Source organism: Lipomyces doorenjongii, assembly GCF_038497915.1.
Source record: "Lipomyces doorenjongii strain NRRL Y-27504 unplaced genomic scaffold V1508scaffold_50, whole genome shotgun sequence".
In the NCBI taxonomy this organism is placed as follows: Eukaryota; Fungi; Ascomycota; class Lipomycetes; order Lipomycetales; family Lipomycetaceae; genus Lipomyces; species Lipomyces doorenjongii.
Genome location: NW_027118117.1, coordinates 1 through 22,006, shown reverse-complemented (window position 1 = coordinate 22,006; position 22,006 = coordinate 1). Strand labels below are relative to the sequence as shown.

The following is a 22,006-nucleotide window of genomic DNA, read 5'->3' as shown; positions in this document are numbered from 1 at the left end:
GCATGAGCATACCCGTGTTTGTTCAAGTGGCGCTAATAATGTTGGGAAACATGTCTGCTGTTCTTCCCAGTGATTCACTGACAGAATCATTTATAGTGAAATTCAGTATAGCGGCTAGAAGTTTAGATACTGTGATCTGTAGCTATGGATCAGGCAACAGACTTAGGGATCGGCACTGATAGACGGATAACGGATATATTCGTGGATATCCGTCGTGGATACGGATACGATAGAGAATCTGCGGATATGGATACGGATAAAGCAAATATATCTGGATGTGAATACAGATACGGATATAGACATTTCACCTGGATACGGATGCGGAGCAAAATTGGCCGGGATATTTCTGTGGAGAGTTGTCCTAAAAGAAAGACAAAAAAAAGAGAGAGTGAAGGAAGAGGGGGGTAATGGACGTCGGAGCTCGGGCGACGGCGCCATGCGGTTAGGGGACTTAAGGCTGCGCGGCGTGTCGCGAACGGGCATGAGCGCAAGTCGGCGCCGGCGCCGCCTCGTCATTGCTTGCACTATTGTTGGGGTTTATTCTTTGGGCTTCTTTGAGTGTGTCGTGCCGTGTGCTCGTTCGAGTTTTTTACTTGTGGTTCTACTTTGTTCTATAGTTTTTCTTCGGGAGCCGGTCCTGGCACAAGCCAAGCCGCCGGCTCCCTCAGCTCAAAGTCTCGTGTTTTGCAACATAGCATTGTACGTTCAAGTCTTGTCTCGTTCAGTGCGTCCTCGTTACAACTCCGCACAGGGTTCTCCACACATTGCTTCGCATGACAGTGATGACGGTGTGGCTCAAAGAGAAACCGAAAATTGTCAACGAACCTCAAAGGACGGCATGCTCACTCTCAGCAGGTCCCAACGTTACGCAAAATCGAAGGTCAAGACCTGCGCGGCGGCGGTATGGCAGAAGGCATGTATGAAATTCAGACTGGGTTCAACATTCAGTGAGAACCCTCCGCCTCGTGTACAGCACCCATGGTGCGTAACAAACTTGACGGATTCACACTGATAGAATCGATCCCAAGTTTGACAAGATAACGGGCGATGTCCGGATAATTCGCCGGCGCCTCGCCACAGATGCCGACCTTGCGACCGTTGCGCTTGGCACCGGCGACCGCAAGACGCAGCATTTCGAGCATGCCCTTATCCCGTTCATCAAAGTCAAACGAGACGATGTCGGAATCACGATCTACGCCCAGTGTGAGTTGCGTCAGATCGTTAGATCCGATGGAAATCCCGTCGAACTTGGCCGCAAACGCGTCGATCTGGATAACATTATTGGGGATCTCGCACATCATATAGATTTCGAGACCGTTTTTTCCCCGTACCAGGCCGTTTTTTCCCATTGCAGCGACGACACGTTCGGCTTCTTCCACACGACGGCAGAACGGAATCATGACAATTATATTGGTTAGTCCCATTGCATCACGTGCTCGAGCCAGGGCCGCACATTCCAATGCGAATCCGTCTGCGTAGGCCGGGTGGGCATAACGTGATGCGCCCCGAAAACCGATCATGGGGTTCGCCTCTTGTGGTTCGAATGTGGTGCCCCCTATCAGTGCCGCATATTCGTTAGTTTTGAAATCCGATAGTCGAACGATAACTGGCTTGGGATAAAAGGCAGCTGCGATCGTGCCGATCCCTTCCGAGAGGTTACGGACAAAATAGTCACTCGGCGATGGGTTGCCGGCCGTGATCTCTGCTATTCGTTGCCGATCTGCGAGTGCCAGACGTTCAGGATGTGCCAGTGCCATAGGATGGATTCCGATATACTCGCTGATAATGAACTCTATACGGGCCAGCCCCACACCAGCACTGGGCATCATGGCCGTATGGAAAGCCAGGTCCGGATTGCCAAGATTGACCATGAGCGGAGTCCGCGTGTGCGGCAGACGATCGGCGTCGATAGTGGTGACTTCAAATGGAATGTCGCCCTCATATACGGTTCCAATCTCGCCTGCAGCACAAGAGACAGTGACACACTGGCCAGACTTGAGAGTTTGTGTACCAGTTTCGGTTCCAATGACTGCAGGCACCCCCAGTTCGCGCGCGATTATTGCTGCATGGCAGGTGCGGCCCCCATGGTCCGTCACGATCGCGGCAGCCATCTTCATTACCGCCTCCCAATCCGGATTTGTTGACGGCGCCACCAGAACTTCGCCAGGCTGGAAAAGTGCCAGCTCGTCGTGACTCAAGATCACGTGCGTAATACCGCCGCTGATCTTTTCACCAACAGCCCGTCCATGCGTGAGGACTGTGCCTTTTCCGTGCAGCGAGTAGGTCTCCAACATGGCTGACTTCTTGCGGGAGGCCACAGTTTCTGGACGGGCTTGCACGATATAGAGTCGGCCGTCATCGCCATCCTTTGCCCATTCGATATCCATTGGCATATGGTGCCCCGCAAGTTGCGAATAATGGTCCTCAGTCAAGAGAGCGTGATCTGTGAGGAGTAGAACCTCTTCGTCGCTGAGGCAGAAGCGCATTTGCTGGTCTTCTGGTGTTGGCTCATTCTGAGTTGTCGATCCGTCTTTGTTGTTTCCGAGAGCCATCGTTAGCTGCTTCTTACCAAGGACACGTCGCAATACGGTGCGGTACCCTTGTCGGAAAGTAGGCTTGTGTACGTAGAATTCGTCCGGATCGACAATGCCTTGGACGATGTTTTCTCCCAGTCCATATGCTCCTGTAGTAAGGACGACGTCGCGGAATCCTGACTCTGTATCAAGCGTAAAAGTTACCCCGCTCGCTGCGCGATCGGATCGAACTAGTTTCATGACTCCGACCGACAGTCCAACCTTGAAGTGATCGAATCGATTATTGATACGGTACACTATGGCTCGGTCTGTGAAAAGCGATGCAAAGCAATGACGGCATGCGTCGAAGATATTGTCGATGCCAGTGATATTCAGGTACGATTCGTGCTGACCGGCGAAACTGGCACCGGGCAGATCTTCTGCGGTAGCTGAACTTCGGACAGCGACTGCTACTCCTCGACCATATTGCGCTTCGAGACTGAGATAGGCGTCGGCGACCAGACTGCGTAGTTTTTCCGTCCCCGTTGAGGCATATACCAGTTTGCGCGCCTTGGCCGCCTGCTTTTCCAGCAGGGTCACGTCGGTGACATCGAGGCGATCTAACAATTCATGCAGTTCTGGCCAGGCACATGCATCTTGCAGGGCGTCGTAATATACATTCGTGGTCAAGACGAAACCGTTGGGAACGAGTATGCCTTGCGTCGTCAGGGTCCGGTACATCTCGCCAAGAGAAGCGTTCTTTCCGCCAACCAAAGGGAGATCCTCTAGTCCAATATCCTTGAACCACCGAAGAAAGTCAGAAGACGCCGCCATAGTGAAGGGATACTGCGCTGAGACTGTGAATTGTTTGGAAATTTGTCTGGATGGAAGAAGGGCACGATGCACATTGGTGGGGTTCAAGGTTGTCATCTCCTTCACACCGCGACTTACGCAACCCCCTGGGCCATGATTTAGCCGCGTGGACCGACCGGATTAGGCGCAAGACTGACGAGGGCAATCTACGCGAGACCAGTTAAATGCCTTTGGTGGTTCCACGGGGAAACTCAGCCAGGCCCCCCCGCGGAGTCCCGCTGTGCAAAACTCCCGCCCAACTGCTGTGAGGAGAACATATGACCGGTTCGAAGGCGCCTCCGGGATTTACAACTGCGAACTGTGTTCTTAACCCTAGGCAATGGATTACGCGTCACGGGTTCAGTTGCTTTAGCACGCGACGTTGACGTCCACTTTGGTTGTAGGGCAATCGCTGTGCTGATGTCACAGTACTCTGTTCGTCCTTTGTGTGATACTCGCCGAACATAATTCTGCGCGCGCATAAAGGAAGATCAAAAAATTCCATAAGTAAATATAAAAAATGAAATAAATAAATGGAAGATATTAAACTAACGAAAAAAGTTATATATCATCTCGGCATCTCCGGGTAAATATCTATTATCGTGAATGCAGTGGTACTTTGACGAAAATGGAACTACCGATCGCAACGGGAATATCGACGTGAAGCAAGACCCAGAAATCCCTCGCGTTTTACTTTAGGTTGATGGATTCCACGTTCACTGATGAGCGGTAGAGGATATCAATCCCTGATTATGATCTTATTTAGCCCGCGATCATCAAAACTAGAAAGAATCTCTGATCCTTCTTGGGGACAAAAACTGATGTGAAAGGCCCAATGAACCTCTTGCTAGGTTTTGATCGATGTATGCCAATTCGGCGGTTCGGGTCGTACTTCCACAAGTGATCAGCGTTGGACTTCAAGAAGATGGATTTTGAGGTCATAGTACCCAATAGGTACATCGCGGAGTTCAGCCATTGGCTCCATTGCATACACTCTGCCTGCCGAGGACCGGAAAGCCAATATCCTCTCGGTCCCCTTCGGGTTATACTTCGTCCGCCAGGACATTCCCAGGATCGAATCAGCGTGCCTGATTTGTGCAACTATCATTTACAACTTGTGGACATGCTCCTTTATCCGCTAGCCACCACAATCCTCGAAATTTCCAGTTTTGTCTGCCAATTCGATTTGCGTTGTTTCCGTTGCCTTGGTCTGTAAACCCCTTTTCGTCAACGAGAAACTTTAGAATGAAAGAATCTGTTGCTCCGTGGTCTAGCTGGGCATTGGACCGGTCTGATTGTTCAATGCCACAGATGGCAAAACCAATTTGTGGGCGATTTCGATTCTCTACTCAGTTGTCCGTACAAAATCACTGAGTCCCCGTCGCTTATTCTTCTTGTCCGGACTTACTACTGCGAGATAACCTTTCATGCCGCAACGACACCATAATTCCCCTTCGACGACACAACTGTTCCGCTCTTGAGACTTATCATTTCGTCAGTATACTATCCAGCTGGATTGCTTTCGGTCCATTCCGTCTGTCTATCGGCATAGAGAACTTTCCATTACCCGTTCGATGTAGCGAGAGTCTAGTTCCAGAGCTAAATTCGTCATAGATTCGAGGTCCTGGGGTTTGTCGTTTTGATCAAGGTCAATATTCATATTGGCCTAGAGTCCCTCATATTACTGATCACCCAAGGCACTGTCATTCCAGGATCGATGAAATCCGAGCGACATAAATCTTTCCTTGTATACGGATACGGAAGTCTTCTGGATAAATCAGCCGATTCGTCGGACTGCTGTTCGCCTGTTCCTGCCTGGTCCGGATCTCTAAATGTCTTTTGGAAGTCCGACCGGAAAAGGTCGAAATCATCAGCGTACTACGCGTAATGCTCCCGCTGGTCGAAAATCGGGATAACCCATAGGAACGCTGCGCCATGTAAGTAGCTCTTCAAGAATGTACTGGGGTCGTTGGGAATTCGACAATTCCACAAAAGTCTTGAACTGCGACGAAAATGCAGGTAATTTTCCAAAGCCGGACTCAAAAACATCGAGTTGCTTAACCCTCACACGCTGGGTCAATTCAACTGGTTGCACAGGCACCAGGACCACCTGCGCCTCGGCTTGTGCCGTTACACATTTTCGTTGATGATGGGTTTCGGCCAGCCGTATGAATGTGCAATGAAGCCCCGATGTGTGATGCGGGCACAATACAAGCGCCATCACTGCGATCGGACGATCGAATTCATCGCTGTTGACTTCCGGTTGCTACTGGAAAGGTGGTTGTCCAACTTCGATTGCGAATCGAATGGTGAATGACTACAGAGTGAGCACTGGTACGTCATGGCAGTATCTAAGCAAACTCTAAAAATACATGTAGAAGAATCGGCTTCGTCCCTGGCCACCGCCGCACGAGCCGCACGTCAACGGTCTTGACAGCGCCGTGCTTGCATAATGGCCGCTACAGTCGCTTAAAGAATTACACAGCAGAGGATGGTAGTGGTATGATGCCTTCCGATGGGACTTTATAAGACGGCATTGTGCTATGAAACAACGGCAGTTGAGTGTATCAATGGGATTCCAACTAGGATGGATAAGGAGTCGATGGAAGCGAATGTGGACGTTACCGCCTCTGCCGTCTGGTAGATGGGTGAGGTGGAGTGAGTATAAGGGAGGGTGAGCAAATCCTTAGGTGGGTGAGGTGATCGAAGTTCTAATCTTCTCCTCAACAGCGGGGCAGCGACTCCAAAGGTCTACATGGAAATTCTTTAGTTGATGCAGTTGAAGCTAGCGACCCGGATATTGTATAAAATGTTTTGGACATCGTTACAATTCCGAAGGACAACGACTCCCCTGTATCCCCCTTCCTCAATGGAAACAATAATGGCAGACCAGGTCTTTGGCATATATGACATTATTGTTGTGACTCACTAAGGATTTTGCCCAACAGCGATCGTGCTCAACTTTCTATATATGTGCGGTACCTCACCTCACCAAGCAAGCTCTGCTCGACCTCTCACTGATACCTCTCTCAAGACAAGGGTGATGGACTCTTCGCAAACATGAGATCAAAATCACCCGCATCGGATTCCGGTGGTAAGGATCCCATTGTCGCCGACGGAGATGACTTGGCCAAGATGTCCGAGAAAATATGTAAGAACCAGATAGAGAAGGCGTTCGCAGACAAGAAGCGCATCGAGATGGAATTGGCATTCAGAACACATACTTTTCTCATTGAGCACACGCCCAACCCTATCAAAGATGCTGCCGAGCTCAAATCGCCTACCGAAAAGTCTGACTGGCAGGCCAAATATCGAGTCTGTCTATCGATTCAACCTGAAGGATATATCAGACCGGGGATATAGTGACTGTCTGGTTGTGCTCTCCATTTGTGGGCTTTCTCAACCGTCTCCCTGCGAACCGATGTTACTACGTCACCTGCCTGGAGTAGACCTTTGTTAACCTGGCCCCTATGGTAATAGGCGGCCTGTTGAAATCGAGACAGTTCTTCCACTTCCACCAAGTAAGGGACTGGTTTGAATACAGAGGCTACTTTTTCAACGCCCAATGCTACAACCGCTTTGACGAGCAGTGAAGACATGGGAGGCAGACTGCGGTTACTTGGCCATCGAGCGTCAGATTATGCAGCATCAGAGCGACGAAAACCAGTGCGAACTGTGTGGACCCTTCCATGACAAGCCGCTGAGACGTAACCCCAGAAGAACGAAAGCGATGTTCTCTTGGCGACAATGTGCTTGCTGACTCTGAACGTCCCCGTCGTTGCTATTGGGCTGCAGAAAAGTTTTGGTCCTAACAAATCTAAGAAGTAATTGCTTAAATCGTTAGCAAGACCCATAACAATGACTACAGTGCATTCAATTCTTCTTCATGGGTTGTAAAATAATGATGTCCTTTCCACCTCTTGAAAAATGACATTAGCTGTAGCTGCCTGGCAGCCAACTCCTGCGGATCATGTCCATCAAACGTTCTAGAATCTAGTAGGCCCCTCTAGATCACTATTCTTATGCCAACGGGTTAAGCGATAAGAAAGAAATATAAAATAGAAGTTCAGTGTGGACTTGCCAAGGATCTCCAAATCGTCGGACCAAGCGTTTTATGGTGTACACTAAATTTGAGGGTCAGTCTGGCCATAAATGACCCGTCCAACTAGGGCTGCTCCGAATATTGTTGCGAATAACAAATATTATTCGCAAGATGTCCACGCAATGAATAAATTGCGAGCATATTTATTCCCAACCCCTGAAACCCTGAAAATCACAAGCAGTGCTCATATTTTATTACGGTTCCAACACAAGAAGAAGCAAAGGCATTAAGGCACAAAGCGACAAGCAAATGAAGGCGGAGGCATAAACCGCAAAACGAAAGACGCAAACCACAAAACTAGCGACTGACGCTCTGTGCAGGACCCGCTCCTTGACCATTCGGAACAGAGCTGCTCCAACCCGAAGTTCAGTGGAGGATCGCAATTTTTTGAAGAGCCTCACTTTTCGTGATTCTCTATGTTGCTCATCCTTCCGTTCCACTATTTCGCTTTAGTTCGATTTCGCCTTAATTTTCTCGCTTTCTTTATCCGCGTTTGGCTCTGCTTCGCCCTTTCCGATGGATTTGTAATTCTTCTTCATTGGTTCAAGATATCAAATAAACCTCTAGTGATTGTGTACTTGTTAATGTGCAATTTATTTTAGCAGGAGTTTCCATAGTTTCCCAATATAACACGTTTCTGTCCTTTTACTGATCGTTCAACCGATCTATACTCTGTTCTATTTCACTGTCATGGATTCCGGGGTTAAATGAGAAGAGAGATCAATGGGCCTGAGGCAGTTAAGAAAGGTTACTGGTAATAATCTTATCGTCGGTAAGTATAAGAATGGGGTCTGTAGCGCCTCTAGATAATGTCGCCATATATGAAAGCAATCGGAGCTCTCGATCATGAATGCCATAATTTACTTCGGCAGGGGAGAGCTTTTTGGAAAAGAAAGCAGTGGATCAAGTTGCTTGTTAATCTACCTTGCTTCTTCTCGGCCGAATTGTCTGCCTCCCATACATCTAATTTTTTTGCGGTAAAGTTTTTTGGTGGCAACTTAAGTGACGTGAAGTTTCACTCGAGTCGACTTGGACAGAACCCGAGTGGGGCAAAGATTGCCTCACTAAGCTCCGTGAAATGGAGTTTGGGCTCGACTTGAAGTCCACTCGAGTGAATTTCGACTCGAAAGTTCCCATCTCTAATTTCGCAACTTAAAGAGTTTGGATGACGTTTACAAACCACAGCTGTTAATTATGTCCGCTATCGTATTCTCTGACGAGAGATGCGTCATGTCAACTGTATCATCTCCATTTTTAACTTGCCAGTTCTTACGTGTAACTCAGCCATTCGATCGGTAGAATATTGTGGCGTATTTTGTCGACAACCAGTCGTACTCACTCCCCTTACCTACGCCTGACAGTCTCGACCTTTAACTTTTAGATTTGCGACCAGTTGGAAAATTACATTCTTTTTGACTAAATATTAATAACTTGAAGCTAATACGAGGTATATTTGTTCATCGGTTTCTCTCCGCTCTTCCATTAAACATTTTCTAGTTTCAGTAGACTATTGCTTAGCTATATAGTCCGCGCTGTCAAGTATGCAGTCCATTGTGGAAACTCCGGGGGCACAACTTTGAGGTGTAGTGTGCAATCTAATGCATCATACGCCCCATATGCAAAAGTCGCATAGCCCTCAATGATGATGCGTCCGATAGCGCGGTATCGGGCTCGTCGGCTGACGATGACGCCCCCATGACAACCTGTTTACCGAGAGTCTCTACGTGTTGAAAGATCTCCTGGGTGGTCTCGCCAGCTGCAACGCCCGTATATTTCAATGCAGCACGCGATAATTGAAAAGACACAAATAACTCCTTGAGATACGCGAACGACCATCCCTCTGTCCGTAAAGAAAGCTCCTGGCCAAATTCTTCTATACTTGCGTACTGATCGCCATTGACGACTATTCCTAGACTTTCGAGTTTCACGAGCCACATATCGATGTATTTCTTCCGCAGATATGGCGAAGGCAGATTAAAGACATATTTTGTATCGAATCGGGATGGCCGGTTGAGGATGGCTTGATCAATTTTCTCAGGGTGGTTAGTAGTTGCCACAGTTAGGATGCCATGGTTGCTCTCAAGGCCGTCGAGTTCATTGAGGAAAAATGAGCGGCTCATGGGCTCGAGGAGCGAATCAAGATCTTCGAGAACGAGAATGCACGGGGCCGATTGCCGCGCCTTTTTGAAAATAGTCCGAATCCCGTATTCGGGACCTCTGGGCGACCTGAACGATTTCACGTAGAGACAACTGACAGACGCGCCTTTTATGATCGCCTTAATGGCTTCTGTTTTACCGTTCCCGGGAGATCCGATCAAGAGAATTCCGCGCTTCCACGCCACGTTCAGGGATTTGTATGCGTCTTCGCTCTCGAAAAAGACGGAAGTATCTCGGCGTAGGTTGTGAAGCACATCTGCCTCCAAGATAATGCCGTTCCAATCTCCGCTTTGGATAACTTCGTACATATCCTTGTCTTTTCTCCAACCTTGATCGAACACCCAGATTTCGTTCTTTAAATTGTCCATCCAGTGATATACATCTTGCACGAGTTGCGTTCCAGCCGTTTCGTCTTCACTTTCAAACACCAAAAAAATCGCTCTCATGGGTGAATGAGAATCTGTCCAATGAAAGAGGTAGATATTGAAATGCGTGGAGGCGTAGTCTACTTCAAATACGCCGTTTCGGAGCGATTTCTCGATCGTGTGCCGTTGGTACGTCTCTTCCTCATCATGGAAGGGGCCGAAGCGCCTGAAGTTCCTTGCATTGTCACTACGAGTCAGCATGACATGCTGCTTTGGGGCCTGCGCTCCGATCAGTACATCTTCGGTGAAATTCTTTGAGGCGAAGAATCCAGACAAGTCGAAATTTAGATCTTCAAGGGCAAGTATCTGACTGTTAGGATGCCGCTTCTTCACCAACTCAAATAGCCGATAGTGCGTGTTTACCGATCGGCCACCGTAAGCATCGTCAAGGGCCACATCCATCCAATTGAAAGGCGCCTCTGAATGCGGCTGCGGTGCAGCAGCGAGTGAAAATAGAGGCAAAACCGATAGCGACAGTAAAAACTGCCACAAGCCTTGTATGTTTGGATATGCCATAAGTTTGTAAATGGATGAATTTAATAGCAGTGATAGATGACAGTTCGATTGGAACTTGTCGAAGTAATGAGTTGGTGGATATCTGAATTCAGTTGACTTGAATCAATTGATATAGTATCCAAGGTGATTACGACGTCTACTTATATGCGTGAGTTTCTGCATCCTAATTCTCTAGTCTATTCAGACGTAGGGTCAGTTTGAGACATAGAGACTCTCATTGTGACATCACATCCCTTTACGAGGGTATTCCAAGGAGTAGAAATATCAGACAGTGAGTCATATTCTCAGTAAATCACTCATACTCTACTTCGAAGAGGTGTCGACATGATGACGATGGACATGACGCTGTGGCGCATGTCGTCTGTTAGTCATTTCTTGTCGTCATGTCTTACAATGTCTACCTTAGTTTTGGCTACACTTGCAGTTCCCTATCGTGAACAATGAGATACGCATGTGATTATCACATAGTTGCTCCCCCACAACTACATACTTGCTAGATAGTGTAATGCGTTTGGCGTTCCAAGGTCAATTTTCTTGTGGCATAACGCCAACAAGAGACTTACTGACTTCTTAAATGTTCGAACGCAGTCTTGCCAGTGGCTTTGTTAACAAGTCTGCCACCATCTCTTTCGTCGGACAGTATTCTATCTTCAACTCGTTCTTGGCTACTTGCGCTAGGCTGGACGCGTTCATGATGGACAGGGTTTGTGACCATAGCTATCCAGCTTTGGTTATCCCCATATATTTTCGTAGGCTCCGACTGTAAATAACGCAGCTCCCCCAGAAACTTTCGCAGGGGGGCTACATACTCTGCCTCAGCCGTAGAGCGTGTTACAGACTTTTGACGAGTATACTTATAGTGAATTAGAAGGCTGTTCAATATGAGAACCAAGTAAATCCTTATACAAACGCTTTTCATTGAAGTGACGTTTCTTTATACTATCAACTTTCGGAGCTTCGGATCGTATAGGCGATACCCAGACTGCTGCTCTTTGGGAAATCTCACAAAGTGAGCCATTGCCGTCTTCTTTTGCGGTTTTGGTTCGTCACTAAGCGAGACAGCCAAAGACTCGCAACTTTGTAACACTTGGTTTGCGTTCGAATGGGGTTCGAGAACTGGGCTATCTTCTTACAATAACATCGCTACTTGGGATTTTAATATTGCAGCATGCCTCCTCGATCTAAGCGTTCTAGAAATGCAGAAATGTAAGGAAACGGTATCAAGTAGATGCGGGGGATTGCAACGTAATTGGGGATGAAATAGATGTGGAATATATAGGGGTTGAGAGTGCGGTAGTCAACAAATTGGATGCGCTGGACCAATTGTCCTCTTCCCAAGGGCAGATCGATCACCACCCGTGAGAGTGAAGTAGTGACTTTTTGCACCGTACACCAAGCGAAGAACGCTCTAGATTTTATCAGTCTGCAACGCTAGCATGGATTTGCACAATACGTGAGGCATGCACAGAGCAATGAGGGACTTCCTCCCTATGGAGACTCGCCGTCATTCTTCTTAAGCAAGAGGCGGTATTAAGATCGCTGAGTGTAGTGGAAGAGTCGTGGTCGCAATTCGGAACTCATACATGAACATCCTAACAGTATGAAGTGGACAGCCAGTTAGATAGTCTCCGACTCATTCTTCGGACGTTAGCAGTCCACAAATGACAAATGACAAATGCACATCTTTCAGACCTTGGCAACTGAGATTACAGGTACAGTATCTCAAGGAGTGAGTGCATTACAATGGCAGACAAGCTAGCCCCCGATAATTGCACAACTGAAAAGTCCACATAGAAACTCCGGAAAAGAACCCAATAGGGTGCGGGTTTGTGTGCAATTATTGTAGTTACCATTTTTAGGGCAAATTTACGGCAAATAACCCCTGCCCTATCCTTCCCCCGTAAACGACCCATCCATCGTATGACATTTGTCATCGTTCTGTCAAGTGCCTGCATCCTACCCAATCCACAATACACCCGTCTACAGCATCCCACTTGTACATACCCGTACGTTACAGTAACCTCTCCACCACCCAAGATTTGATAAGCCGCGCAGACTCACTTTCTTCTAAGCCAACTGCAAAACCAATCCCCGGCTCGGCATGAAAGTCATTCTTAGACGAGAATAAGGTAAGCTCAGGATAGACCGTCTAGAAATTATTAGCATCTTTATCTCTGCTTTCACAGAGACAGCTGGCTTACAGTGATCTTATTTGCCATCGCCTGTACATCGTCTGCCATAACTTCGTCTGTCGCGATGGTTATCAATATCTCCTTCACTACATCTGTCAGTCCTTTCCACCATTCTACATCGTTTTGCCCTGGCTCATTCCACCCATCTTTCCCACTTGTACCGAGATAATTGGCTATCCATTCTTTCAACGTGCTAACTGGTGCTGGTTCGAAAATCTCGTTAAGGCGAAACCTCTCGGCAGTGAAGCCGAATCTGACAACAGGACTTGACACGAATACCGCTCGGAGAGGAGTTGAGAGCTTTATTGGCGTTATGGATGGATGCGGGTGCAGAATGTGCGAGAGAACGCTGAAGACCATAGTTCCACCTGCAGAGTCCCCTCCAAGCAGGATCTGCCCTGGCGACTTTTGCAAGTCTGTGATGGCGTAGCGGAGCAGCTCAACACACTGCGTGATTTGGCGCGGGTACTGCTCAGCTGGAGCGAGATCATATTGGAGGACGAGAGCTGCGACCGATCTTTCTAACTGAGTAGCGCTTGATATGAGTTGTGAAAGAAGCGTGAAGTGTGCTTCGGAGCCAGGCATCGCATACCCTCCACCGTGAAAGTACAGCACGACGGTGTCCGCTTGATCATCACCGATCCAAAAGGCTTTCGTGTTGAGATGTGATATTTCAATGCTTCGAACGGGAAGCTTCTGTGCCCGAGTCCATGCAATATAATTTAACTCGGTAGAACCGGCTATGAACCTAACGATCACTGTTAACACGCGTTGCAAAGCATGTCAAGCTGTTAGTCTTACTGCAATTGCTCCGTCGACAAGCGTGCGAAAGTCTTACGCATGAGCGTCAACAATATATGACGCTTAAACGTTCTTGGTGCCTTCTCTCCTCTCAACGGCCACCATATTGCAGCAGCGAGGGTCTCGCAACCTAAGTTTGGTTACTCAGAGCTTTGGAAGGACTGCATAGATAACATACCAATTTGGAAGATTGCGGGTAAAAAGTCTAACTTCTGCCAAAAAGAAATCCTGCTTGCAGAAGCCATTGGCATCTATTTCTGATTGCTGGGATGCCTTTTTTGTTGATATCTGTATCGGTTGTTTAAGATTGTCAAGGCAGATATAAATGTGTATTGTACCGTCTGCGTGGCTAAGATGCGCACAGTGCCCGAACTTTAGAGATTGTCTAAACGTCACGTATGCTGCTTAAAGGCTAGACCCAACCCGAGCGGCTATAATCCCTAACCCTTAGGGTAATATTTGTACCGCCAGCGTATTTCTGAGCATGGACCGCAGTTGGACCGAAGCTTGGACTACACGTGGATATTTAGTAGACGCTTAGCTGGTATTGGTAAAAGTTTATTTTGGTTCTTTTTGATGCATTGCGTTCAGGGGCAAACCCCCATGTATATAAGTGGTTTTTCTCTCCTCTCTGTTTTTGGGGGGATATATAGGCAAATATATGTTCGTTGTAACAAGATGCCTAACCGCGTCTGACGGACTAAGTACATAAATCGGAAACAGAACTGAGCGCATTGTCATAAAACACATAAGAAAGCAGGTTGCAGTAACATAACTTAAGTAAATCACCATCGTTAATTTGTGCACGATTAATCTTAGTCGAGAAACTGAGGAAGCCTTCGGTGGGACATGTACCTCTTCGCGACGAAAATAGCAGTTTTCCCATCTAAATTGTGTGCGTAGGCTTCTGTATGCCGCCATGCATGCCTCGCAAACCTCCACAAGCGTCCGATTGGTATTAGAATCTTGGGAACGCGGACTTTGAGCTCTGCGTATGAATAATCGCACTTAGCCCTGCCTCTTGCTTCGCATCTCCCCAGACACGTTCGATGAAATTACATTCGCAGTAGAATTTGGGATATATTTCGAAGAAGTGCCATGATGCACGGACCGCCTCTTCCAAGCCGCGATGACTGGGATGCGAAGTCCGGCTACCAAGCGAGGATATGCGTTGCACAGCACAACACGGGCTGCGAGAGGTCAACAGTGCCGGACTTCCCTTTGCATCTGATGGCCAACCCGTCTCTCCAAAGCCCTCGTTCTTGCAATATGGTCGTCATGGCCTTCCGGTGTCCAGCTTTCACATGATCGTGAGGATGAACGATGGCTTGATAAACAATCTGGCCATCGCGCTCATAATAACCATCAACAATAGGTGAGATACTGGACTTGTCACGCATTGTTAGCTTCGAGGTCAGCAGGGCATCAGATGGCAGAGCTTTATGGTTCGAAGACTGCTCAAAGCAAATGAGGCAGACACATCCGGGATGCAATTTCTCAAAAATGGTTAAGGCAGTTGTGAGTTGGTTAACCATATTATCGGATGTCCAATATCCATCACGATTTTGCCAGGTTCAATAATCTGTCTGTAGAATTCTTCTTCGAAGCGCAATGGTCCATGGCAAGCGCAATAGAAATCAGAGACCATTAATCAAAGGCCTCGTCCCTTTTTCTTGATTATTGACTCGCCCGTTTCTGTCCAAGTTCCGGCTTTGTCATCGTTACTGTTGAAGCAACACGCGTCATGGGTGACAAGCACAATCTCTCTGCTGCCAGGAGCCAGAGTAGGCTGGATCACAACCTCGCATTCTTCGCCGTCGTATTCTCTCATCTGAGATCGATAAGGCCAACGTTGCCGATAGTGGACACATCCTCTCTCTCATGGCCATCAAAGTAAATGCCGTTACTGTGACGATCCTAGAGAGAATCCCCAAGTTGGAGATATGAGGAGATCTTCGGTAAAGATATGTATACTTTTGCACAATCACCGCTGATTTCAGGATATATTGTGCCTTCATAGAAATATTTCAACGCTGTAGCTGTTCGCTAGTTTATCGGCAGGCTTCCGAAGTATTCAATGCACTTGGTTTCACGTCGTTAAATATCAGACTCGGGTGGTTGGTTGCCCTGATAAAGCACGTATAAAAATGTACACTGTATATTTCTATCGACATATATGGAGCCAGTCTTACCTGCAGATACTTCTCTCCTTTTTGCGAGGTCCGTAAAATTTTTGATTCTCTCATATTCCCAAAATATTAGCGTAGACGCTCAGCTGTAGCAAATGCCGAGACCAGAAATACAGATAGTACATACACGCATTGAAGACCCAATTTTATTACCTTCCGCTCGTCATGCAATTAATCTACATCAAAATTGCGCCAACACCAAGCACAAACGCAACTATTATCACTGCCGCAGAAGCAGGGTGAGAAGCAAGAGTGCTGGCCCCGCTTGCGTTCGATCCTGAACTTGTATTTTGTGTCGTACGTGCGCTAGTCGTCGTTGAGCCATGGGAGCGCGGAGTCGGCGATGTGAGCGACGCCGTGACACTGGCAGCCGTTAGGCTGGGGGAACCAGGGTCCGTAGTGATTCCCGTTCCGATCACGCTCGCAGTGTCGGTAAATGTCGAAGCAAAGGTGAAAGATGGGTTGTCCTCATTCTCAGAGTTGTTTGTACCTGTGCCAGTAAGGCCATTTGGAATGCCGGCGCTCGAAAGACTATACAGATCCGTGACAGAGGAATTGAACGACGTCTGGGCTAGACCAATCATTCGGTTTTCCAAGTCTGTGTCATTAGCGTGGGTCGTATCAGCAAGCCATATGAACAAATTACATACCGTAAACGACATAAGCTGACCGCAAAACAGTGTCCCCAATTATATACGACTCAGAGTACGGGTTGAGTGACTCAGACGCCTGCATAGCAATCCCGCAAAGATCCTGACCGAAAGCATCGGTGGTCAGTACTTGGATGAATTGGTCCATGGTCACCACAACAGATGCTTTCCCACCAAACTCAAACTCTACCAGCGCGTCAGAAGTCATCAAGGTGCAATCAACTTGGTATACTGCGTATTGGTCCTGGTATTGAGCGGCGTCGGATAGCCCAAGCGCATCGACAATCCCTGTAATGATAGGAAGGGGGAATGTGCCGAGAGAGGTGCCAGAGTCGAGAATGGTGTAGATCGTATCGTAGCCTGTCACTAGGGCATCGGAAGGGCCGTACACGATGCTTTTATTGTTGGCATCGCTGCTGGAACTGACGGTGATGCCAGTAAGTGTGACGTTGAAGTCAGCAAAGTACTCAGTATTCTGTATAGTCACTTCGGGGTAGATGGGAATGACGGACAGTTCGCCAGTGAACTTGCCCTTGTCGATACCGCCAAAGAGGATCGAGCCAACGTTGGCTTCAAGATCGTTAAGCCAGAGAGAGTATGCAACAAGATCAATGATGCTGTCCTGTTTGAGACGATAGGGAAGATTCGGGTAGGATTGGTTGGACTGCTCACCGAGCGTAAATGAGACACCGAGAACTCCGAGCGTTGAGTTTGAGTTTTCAGCGTAGCCAAAGACAAAGTTGTCGATTGTCGCGTTACCAATCTCGAGAGTGTCTGTTGCATAGATGCCTTCCGCACCGGTAGTGTCCACGTAGGAAATGTTGAATGGATCATTCTGGAGCTGGGAGAAAGTACTCGATTTAGCTGCGTCGAAAGTGCCGGATTCCTCACAATTAGTCTTTTTCGCGGCGCAGAAAGGGTTCGTGGCGGCCTGCACCCACAAATCGGACGATCCGGTGTCCAGCTGTACCTTGACTGTCTGGGCCGGGCTACCAAGATTGATGGTTGCGATGTATGCAACGCCGTAGTAGTTATCGATCGCAACAGGAACGAGGTCTCGGCGCATCAGGTCGGCATCAGAGTGCTTGACTCGTTCGACGCCCAGCTGGAGCATGCTGCCATAATTGCGGGATTCAAGGTCGGGAGCGACAAAGGAATGAGCGACAGGTAGGAGGGCCAAACTGCTGGCGAGAGCAACGAGCGAGGGGATGGTGCTGCCTTTCATTGAGCCTGCCGTTCAGTTGTGAAAACAAAAAAAGTCGGACGTATAAGATAAGCTGTCTCTATAATATATGTAGTGTACAATGTCGTCAACCGTATTTGAAAGAGAGGGTTAAGATCAGGCGCGACGCTGAAAACAGTCAGAGTATAGCCAAGGAGGGGCATTTTGGTGCCTTGCGAAGATATTTTTCTATTATTAAGGCACACTAAAACCTTAAGTCAGCACCGTCATTTGTACAGGATCACTGGACAGAGGGCACTCTCTGCCACTCAATATTCTCATTGGTCTGGCGTTCTGTTCTTTTGTCCAAGACCTCGAATAACCAGGTTTCCATTTGTCAGTCGTCGAACAACCCGGAGTTTTGCCCATCGCTTAAGCTAAAACTCGCCGGTTCGGAATACGCGACCCGGAGTCATGACTTGGATAAGGTTTAATTTTAGGCTGCACGCGAGAAGTATTATTGGAAATATCAGAACAAATTTATTAGTGTACGTCATAGGCGAGTGCGCCACACAAGCGAATGTACCCAGATTGCACAACTGATGTCCCATGCTGCAGATTCATGGATATTACCGGGATACATCACCACAGTCACCGTCTCCGTGAAAATATCATATGACAACGACGGGTACCTAGAACAGCGAAAACGGTCAGCTATATCTAAACAAAATATGCAATCGTGTATTAAACCGAGGTTCCAGGGACTCCGGATATAATTTCAAAATGCTTTTTCTAGTTGCAAATACTTTGAATGAGGTAGCTAAATCTAGTCTCTGCTCCGGAGGGTTACTCTTCTGGAGGTTAAGTGCGCTGTTGTAGTTCACATCCAGGCCATGCTGTTGAAACGTCGACTCCACAACTGGCATCGGCGCTCCTCAAGTGGATTTAAGGCTTTTAGTAACTAACTGAGGGGTGGTGGGATTAATCTTGCGTGTGGCACCACCAATCTCGAGAGATTTTGCTGAACCGTGGCCAACCGATGTTCTCGTGGCTCTTCCCTCTGAATTTCTTTCGGTTCGTACCCTCCGTATACGGCATTCATGACGTAATAATTAATCTTGATAATATGTGGTGATTGAGATAATCAAGCGAACGCGAAAAAAAAGACAGCTGTTTATTATCTGCCACACATTTCAAATTGGACTGGCCGCAGCGTACTGTTGCGATATTTCTCAACCAAGGCAAGGTTATCCGTCAAGTTGAAGCAAGTCAGTTGGCGTGATATTTTATTGTCCCATTATTTTGTATCACGAGTATTCCAAGTTAGTTTCGTAATTTGTAGACCTTTTCATAGGATCGGCACGGACAGACAGATAACGGATATATTCATTCACAAGAAGGATTTAGGATATGTAAATCAGTAGATCAGATGTAGGCATTCGGTAACTAAGTACTGAATAACGCGAGCTGATTCAAATGGATTGATCGAGCTTGTCGACGAAACACTTTCCGTTCTTATAATATTATATAGCGCTGGATAGATATGGATACCACCGGTACGGATACGGATACGGATAAGAAAAAGATTGGCCCGGATATTATCCGCACAGATCCGTATATATAGCTATTACGTTAGGGCTGGACCCGATATCGTCTATAAGGCGATATCGCCATATCGTATCTGCAACGATAATACGATACGATATTGCCAGAGGAAAATTCCTGGCGATAATATTGCCTTAATTTCAAATTAGGCGTTGCCATAACTATACGATATTGACGTTGATTCGAACGCGTCGTTGCCGTCGGAGAATCTACTTACAGTATTTGAAAGACCAAGGTAGAGACGATCGACAAAAACTCCGGATGCCGGACTCCTACACTATTAGGCACGGTTTTGATCGGAGTAGTCATGGAGATAGGAGGCTCAGAAAGTATACCCAACTCAACGCCGACATTATGATGTGGATGAACGAGTTGCTATTCTCTTTTATAATAATGAGTCGACAAAATTTGGAATTTCCCAGACGCATATTCGATCAATGAGCGTCCTGCATTTGTCGAGGCAATGAACCAGATCGGGCGAATATTATTTATCATTACTTATGTCATTAAATAAGTTATGTTATGAAGAAAGGTAACTATCTATAAATCTAATGAAAATTAACGTAACGTACATGTACGGCGCATTTTCCACGCGACGCCCCCCTCCCTACTTGACAGTTTTTCCCTCCATATCCAAACATGGAATCTTCTTCTAATGAAAGTAAGATCATCCTTGCCATAGAAGCACTCCAAAAAATCCAAAAAATAAGCGTTAGGGCGGCAGCAAAGATATATGGCATTAGTGAAACGACACTACGTCACCGACGTGCGGGGCGACAACCACGACGCGATGTTCCAGCCAATTTGCGGAAATTGACCGACATAGAAGAATCAGTCCTTGGTTCCATATATCCTCGACTTGACTGCCAAAGGATTTCCTCCTCGGCTTCCTATTGTGGGAGATATGGCAAATCGACTTCTCGCGGCACGGGACGCGTTGGGCTTCGACTTCGTCAAGCACCGCCCATTGCTCCGGACGCGTTTCCAGCGTAAGTACGACTAACAGAGAGCCAAATGCGAAGATCCAGTGATTATTCGGGGCTAGTTTGAGCTTGTACGCAATATAATCGCGAAGTATGGCATCCAGGATACGGATATCTATAACTTCGACCAGACTGTGTGGGTAAGTGCGCCACTCGTTTGGATGCGCCGCTCGTTATACATATACATCATCAGTAACGTAATGTATGGGGAACCGGGTCATATGGGGAACCTGGTCACAAAATTCGAACTTCTGACTTTGACGTTGTCCTACGCGCCACGCAATTGACCAAATCCAACTCCGACTCGCTCGAACCACTCTCTACTTCTTCCTCTTCTTCCATTTTATCTTCTTCTACAATTGGACGCTTACGTCGTTTTGCCTTAGGCTTCTCCTCCGCCTCGCGAACGATTTTCAACGCTTCCTCTGTACTAAACACAAATTCGCCCTCTAATTTGATCCTCTCGCCCTTTGTTCGTTTCTTACGGGGTCTGAAGCAACTCCCTATACTCTTGAAGCTCCTTCCCTAGAATCGTTAGTTAGCATTCTGACTTCGACCAGCTGGGTCATTCGCTTCGCATATCGCCGAGTTGGCGATGCAGGGGATTCATTGCTTGCTAGAGCTGTATTAAGGACCGAATTTGCGTGCTTTAGTTCTGAGGTGTAAGAGCTTTCTCTCTAATGCGCTGAAAAAGTTCAATCCAATCAGACCGTTTTATTCGCTGTACACCGGCCCTACCGATCCACTTCTTGCGCATGATATCTCCTTAATGGCCCATACACCCCAACATCAAGTGGCTGAAGTAAATGCGAACAATGGGTAGGTAAAATAAGAAGGTCAATACCACTCTCCATACATAGCGCAATCATATTGCCCGTGATGTGGCTAGAATGGCCATCCATAATCAGTAACTGGGGGCGATTTTTAGACTTCTTGCGCGACTCTGGCTCTAGTACTTTCGTAACCACTCATAACCACGGTTATTAGATGTCCAGCCGCTAGTACTCGTTGAGAACCGCCAATCGGTAGGAGTATTCTGCGGAATCCATGCAGAGTTGGTGTTCTGGGCCTTAAAAATAATCATTGGTGGTAAACCGCCGCCGGCTCCGTCGACATATTCCAACACCGTCACCCACTCTTGCTTCCCTGCAGTAACCTTCCAATTTGATTTCTGAGTCGAATCGACAATTATACGCCTAGATTGAGTGTCGCCAACTGCAAATCCTGTCTCATCCATATTGTATATATCGCAGGGTCCGCACTTCTGTTCTTCGAGTCGTAGTTGAAACGCGTCAAACCAGGCTGTAATCTTGCCTGACGTTGCTTCTTTATGCCGTGCAGATTCCAATTGGCGTCAGTAAGTTCCTTTCAAGTTTGGATATCGATTTAGGAATCGGTAGAGCCATTCCTGGCCAATAGGAGTAGAATCGGTAGCTTCGTTATTTCGACACGACGCGACTTGAACGCGTCGAGTACGAATCTCTTCAGCCGTTTCTTTCAACAACGCCGGTGTTGCAGGGTATCCTGTCGCCGTTAGACGTGTGACTCATCGTACTAGTGTCTTTCCTTCTGCGTTCGAGAGGACCTGATAGGTTTCGTGAGACTGAGTACGCGATTTAGCTCCAGCCATTCGATTGATGAGAGTTGACTTACAAACTTCAAAGTGGTGGGCAGCACTTCTAATTGACGAAAATTCATTCTTTTCTAAGGCCTCAATAGCCTTTTAGGTCTTTTCTTCAGATTGATCGCTTTTAGAAGGTTGGATATAGCCCATGTTATAAGTTATAGAGTTCCCAAAGTAGAGTGGGGTATTTGGTGACCAGGTTCCCCATATGACCCAGTTCCCCATACATTACGTT

General features: G+C 47.3%; 5 protein-coding genes across 5 annotated transcripts; all 5 read right to left on the bottom strand.

The window, feature by feature from the left end:
• Positions 1 to 674: 674 nt before the first annotated feature.
• On the bottom strand, positions 675 to 3,717 carry V1508DRAFT_422451 (phosphoenolpyruvate synthase). Its single transcript, XM_066941032.1, has one exon. It carries the CDS (start codon positions 3,441 to 3,443, stop codon positions 945 to 947), a length of 2,499 nt encoding a protein of 832 aa, XP_066794146.1. The 5' UTR covers positions 3,444 to 3,717; the 3' UTR covers positions 675 to 944.
• Positions 3,718 to 8,830: 5,113 nt separating this feature from the next.
• V1508DRAFT_422443 (P-loop containing nucleoside triphosphate hydrolase protein) lies at positions 8,831 to 10,682 on the bottom strand. The gene has a single exon (XM_066941031.1). The coding sequence runs from the start codon at positions 10,563 to 10,565 to the stop codon at positions 9,063 to 9,065; it is 1,503 nt and encodes a 500-aa protein (XP_066794145.1). The 5' UTR covers positions 10,566 to 10,682; the 3' UTR covers positions 8,831 to 9,062.
• Positions 10,683 to 10,694: 12 nt separating this feature from the next.
• Positions 10,695 to 11,590, bottom strand: V1508DRAFT_422442 (uncharacterized protein). The gene has a single exon (XM_066941030.1). The coding sequence runs from the start codon at positions 11,482 to 11,484 to the stop codon at positions 11,125 to 11,127; it is 360 nt and encodes a 119-aa protein (XP_066794144.1). The 5' UTR covers positions 11,485 to 11,590; the 3' UTR covers positions 10,695 to 11,124.
• A 986-nt stretch (positions 11,591 to 12,576) lies between these two features.
• Positions 12,577 to 13,803, bottom strand: V1508DRAFT_434142 (Alpha/Beta hydrolase protein; the record flags this gene model as incomplete). The annotated part of the gene is made up of 4 exons (XM_066942011.1): positions 12,577 to 12,714; positions 12,767 to 13,505; positions 13,559 to 13,688; positions 13,737 to 13,803. 4 exons carry the CDS (start codon positions 13,801 to 13,803, stop codon positions 12,577 to 12,579), a joined length of 1,074 nt encoding a protein of 357 aa, XP_066794143.1.
• A 1,946-nt stretch (positions 13,804 to 15,749) lies between these two features.
• Positions 15,750 to 17,727, bottom strand: V1508DRAFT_224527 (aspartic peptidase domain-containing protein). Its single transcript, XM_066936276.1, has 2 exons — positions 16,398 to 17,727; positions 15,750 to 16,345 (listed from the first exon to the last, which is right to left on the bottom strand). Exons 1-2 carry the CDS (start codon positions 17,620 to 17,622, stop codon positions 15,924 to 15,926), a joined length of 1,647 nt encoding a protein of 548 aa, XP_066794142.1. The 5' UTR covers positions 17,623 to 17,727; the 3' UTR covers positions 15,750 to 15,923.
• Positions 17,728 to 22,006: the final 4,279 nt, after the last annotated feature.

Excerpts from the sequence above, each read along its gene's own strand:
- V1508DRAFT_422451 (XM_066941032.1), bottom strand. The coding sequence starts at position 3,443 with ATGACAACCTTGAACCCCACCAATGTGCATCGTGCCCTTCTTCCATCC.
- V1508DRAFT_422443 (XM_066941031.1), bottom strand. The coding sequence starts at position 10,565 with ATGGCATATCCAAACATACAAGGCTTGTGGCAGTTTTTACTGTCGCTA.
- V1508DRAFT_422442 (XM_066941030.1), bottom strand. The coding sequence starts at position 11,484 with ATGAAAAGCGTTTGTATAAGGATTTACTTGGTTCTCATATTGAACAGC.
- V1508DRAFT_224527 (XM_066936276.1), bottom strand. The coding sequence starts at position 17,622 with ATGAAAGGCAGCACCATCCCCTCGCTCGTTGCTCTCGCCAGCAGTTTG. Across the intron at positions 16,346-16,397 it reads GTCAGCTTATGTCGTTTACG|ACTTGGAAAACCGAATGATT; the intron begins GTATGTAATTTG and ends CTAATGACACAG.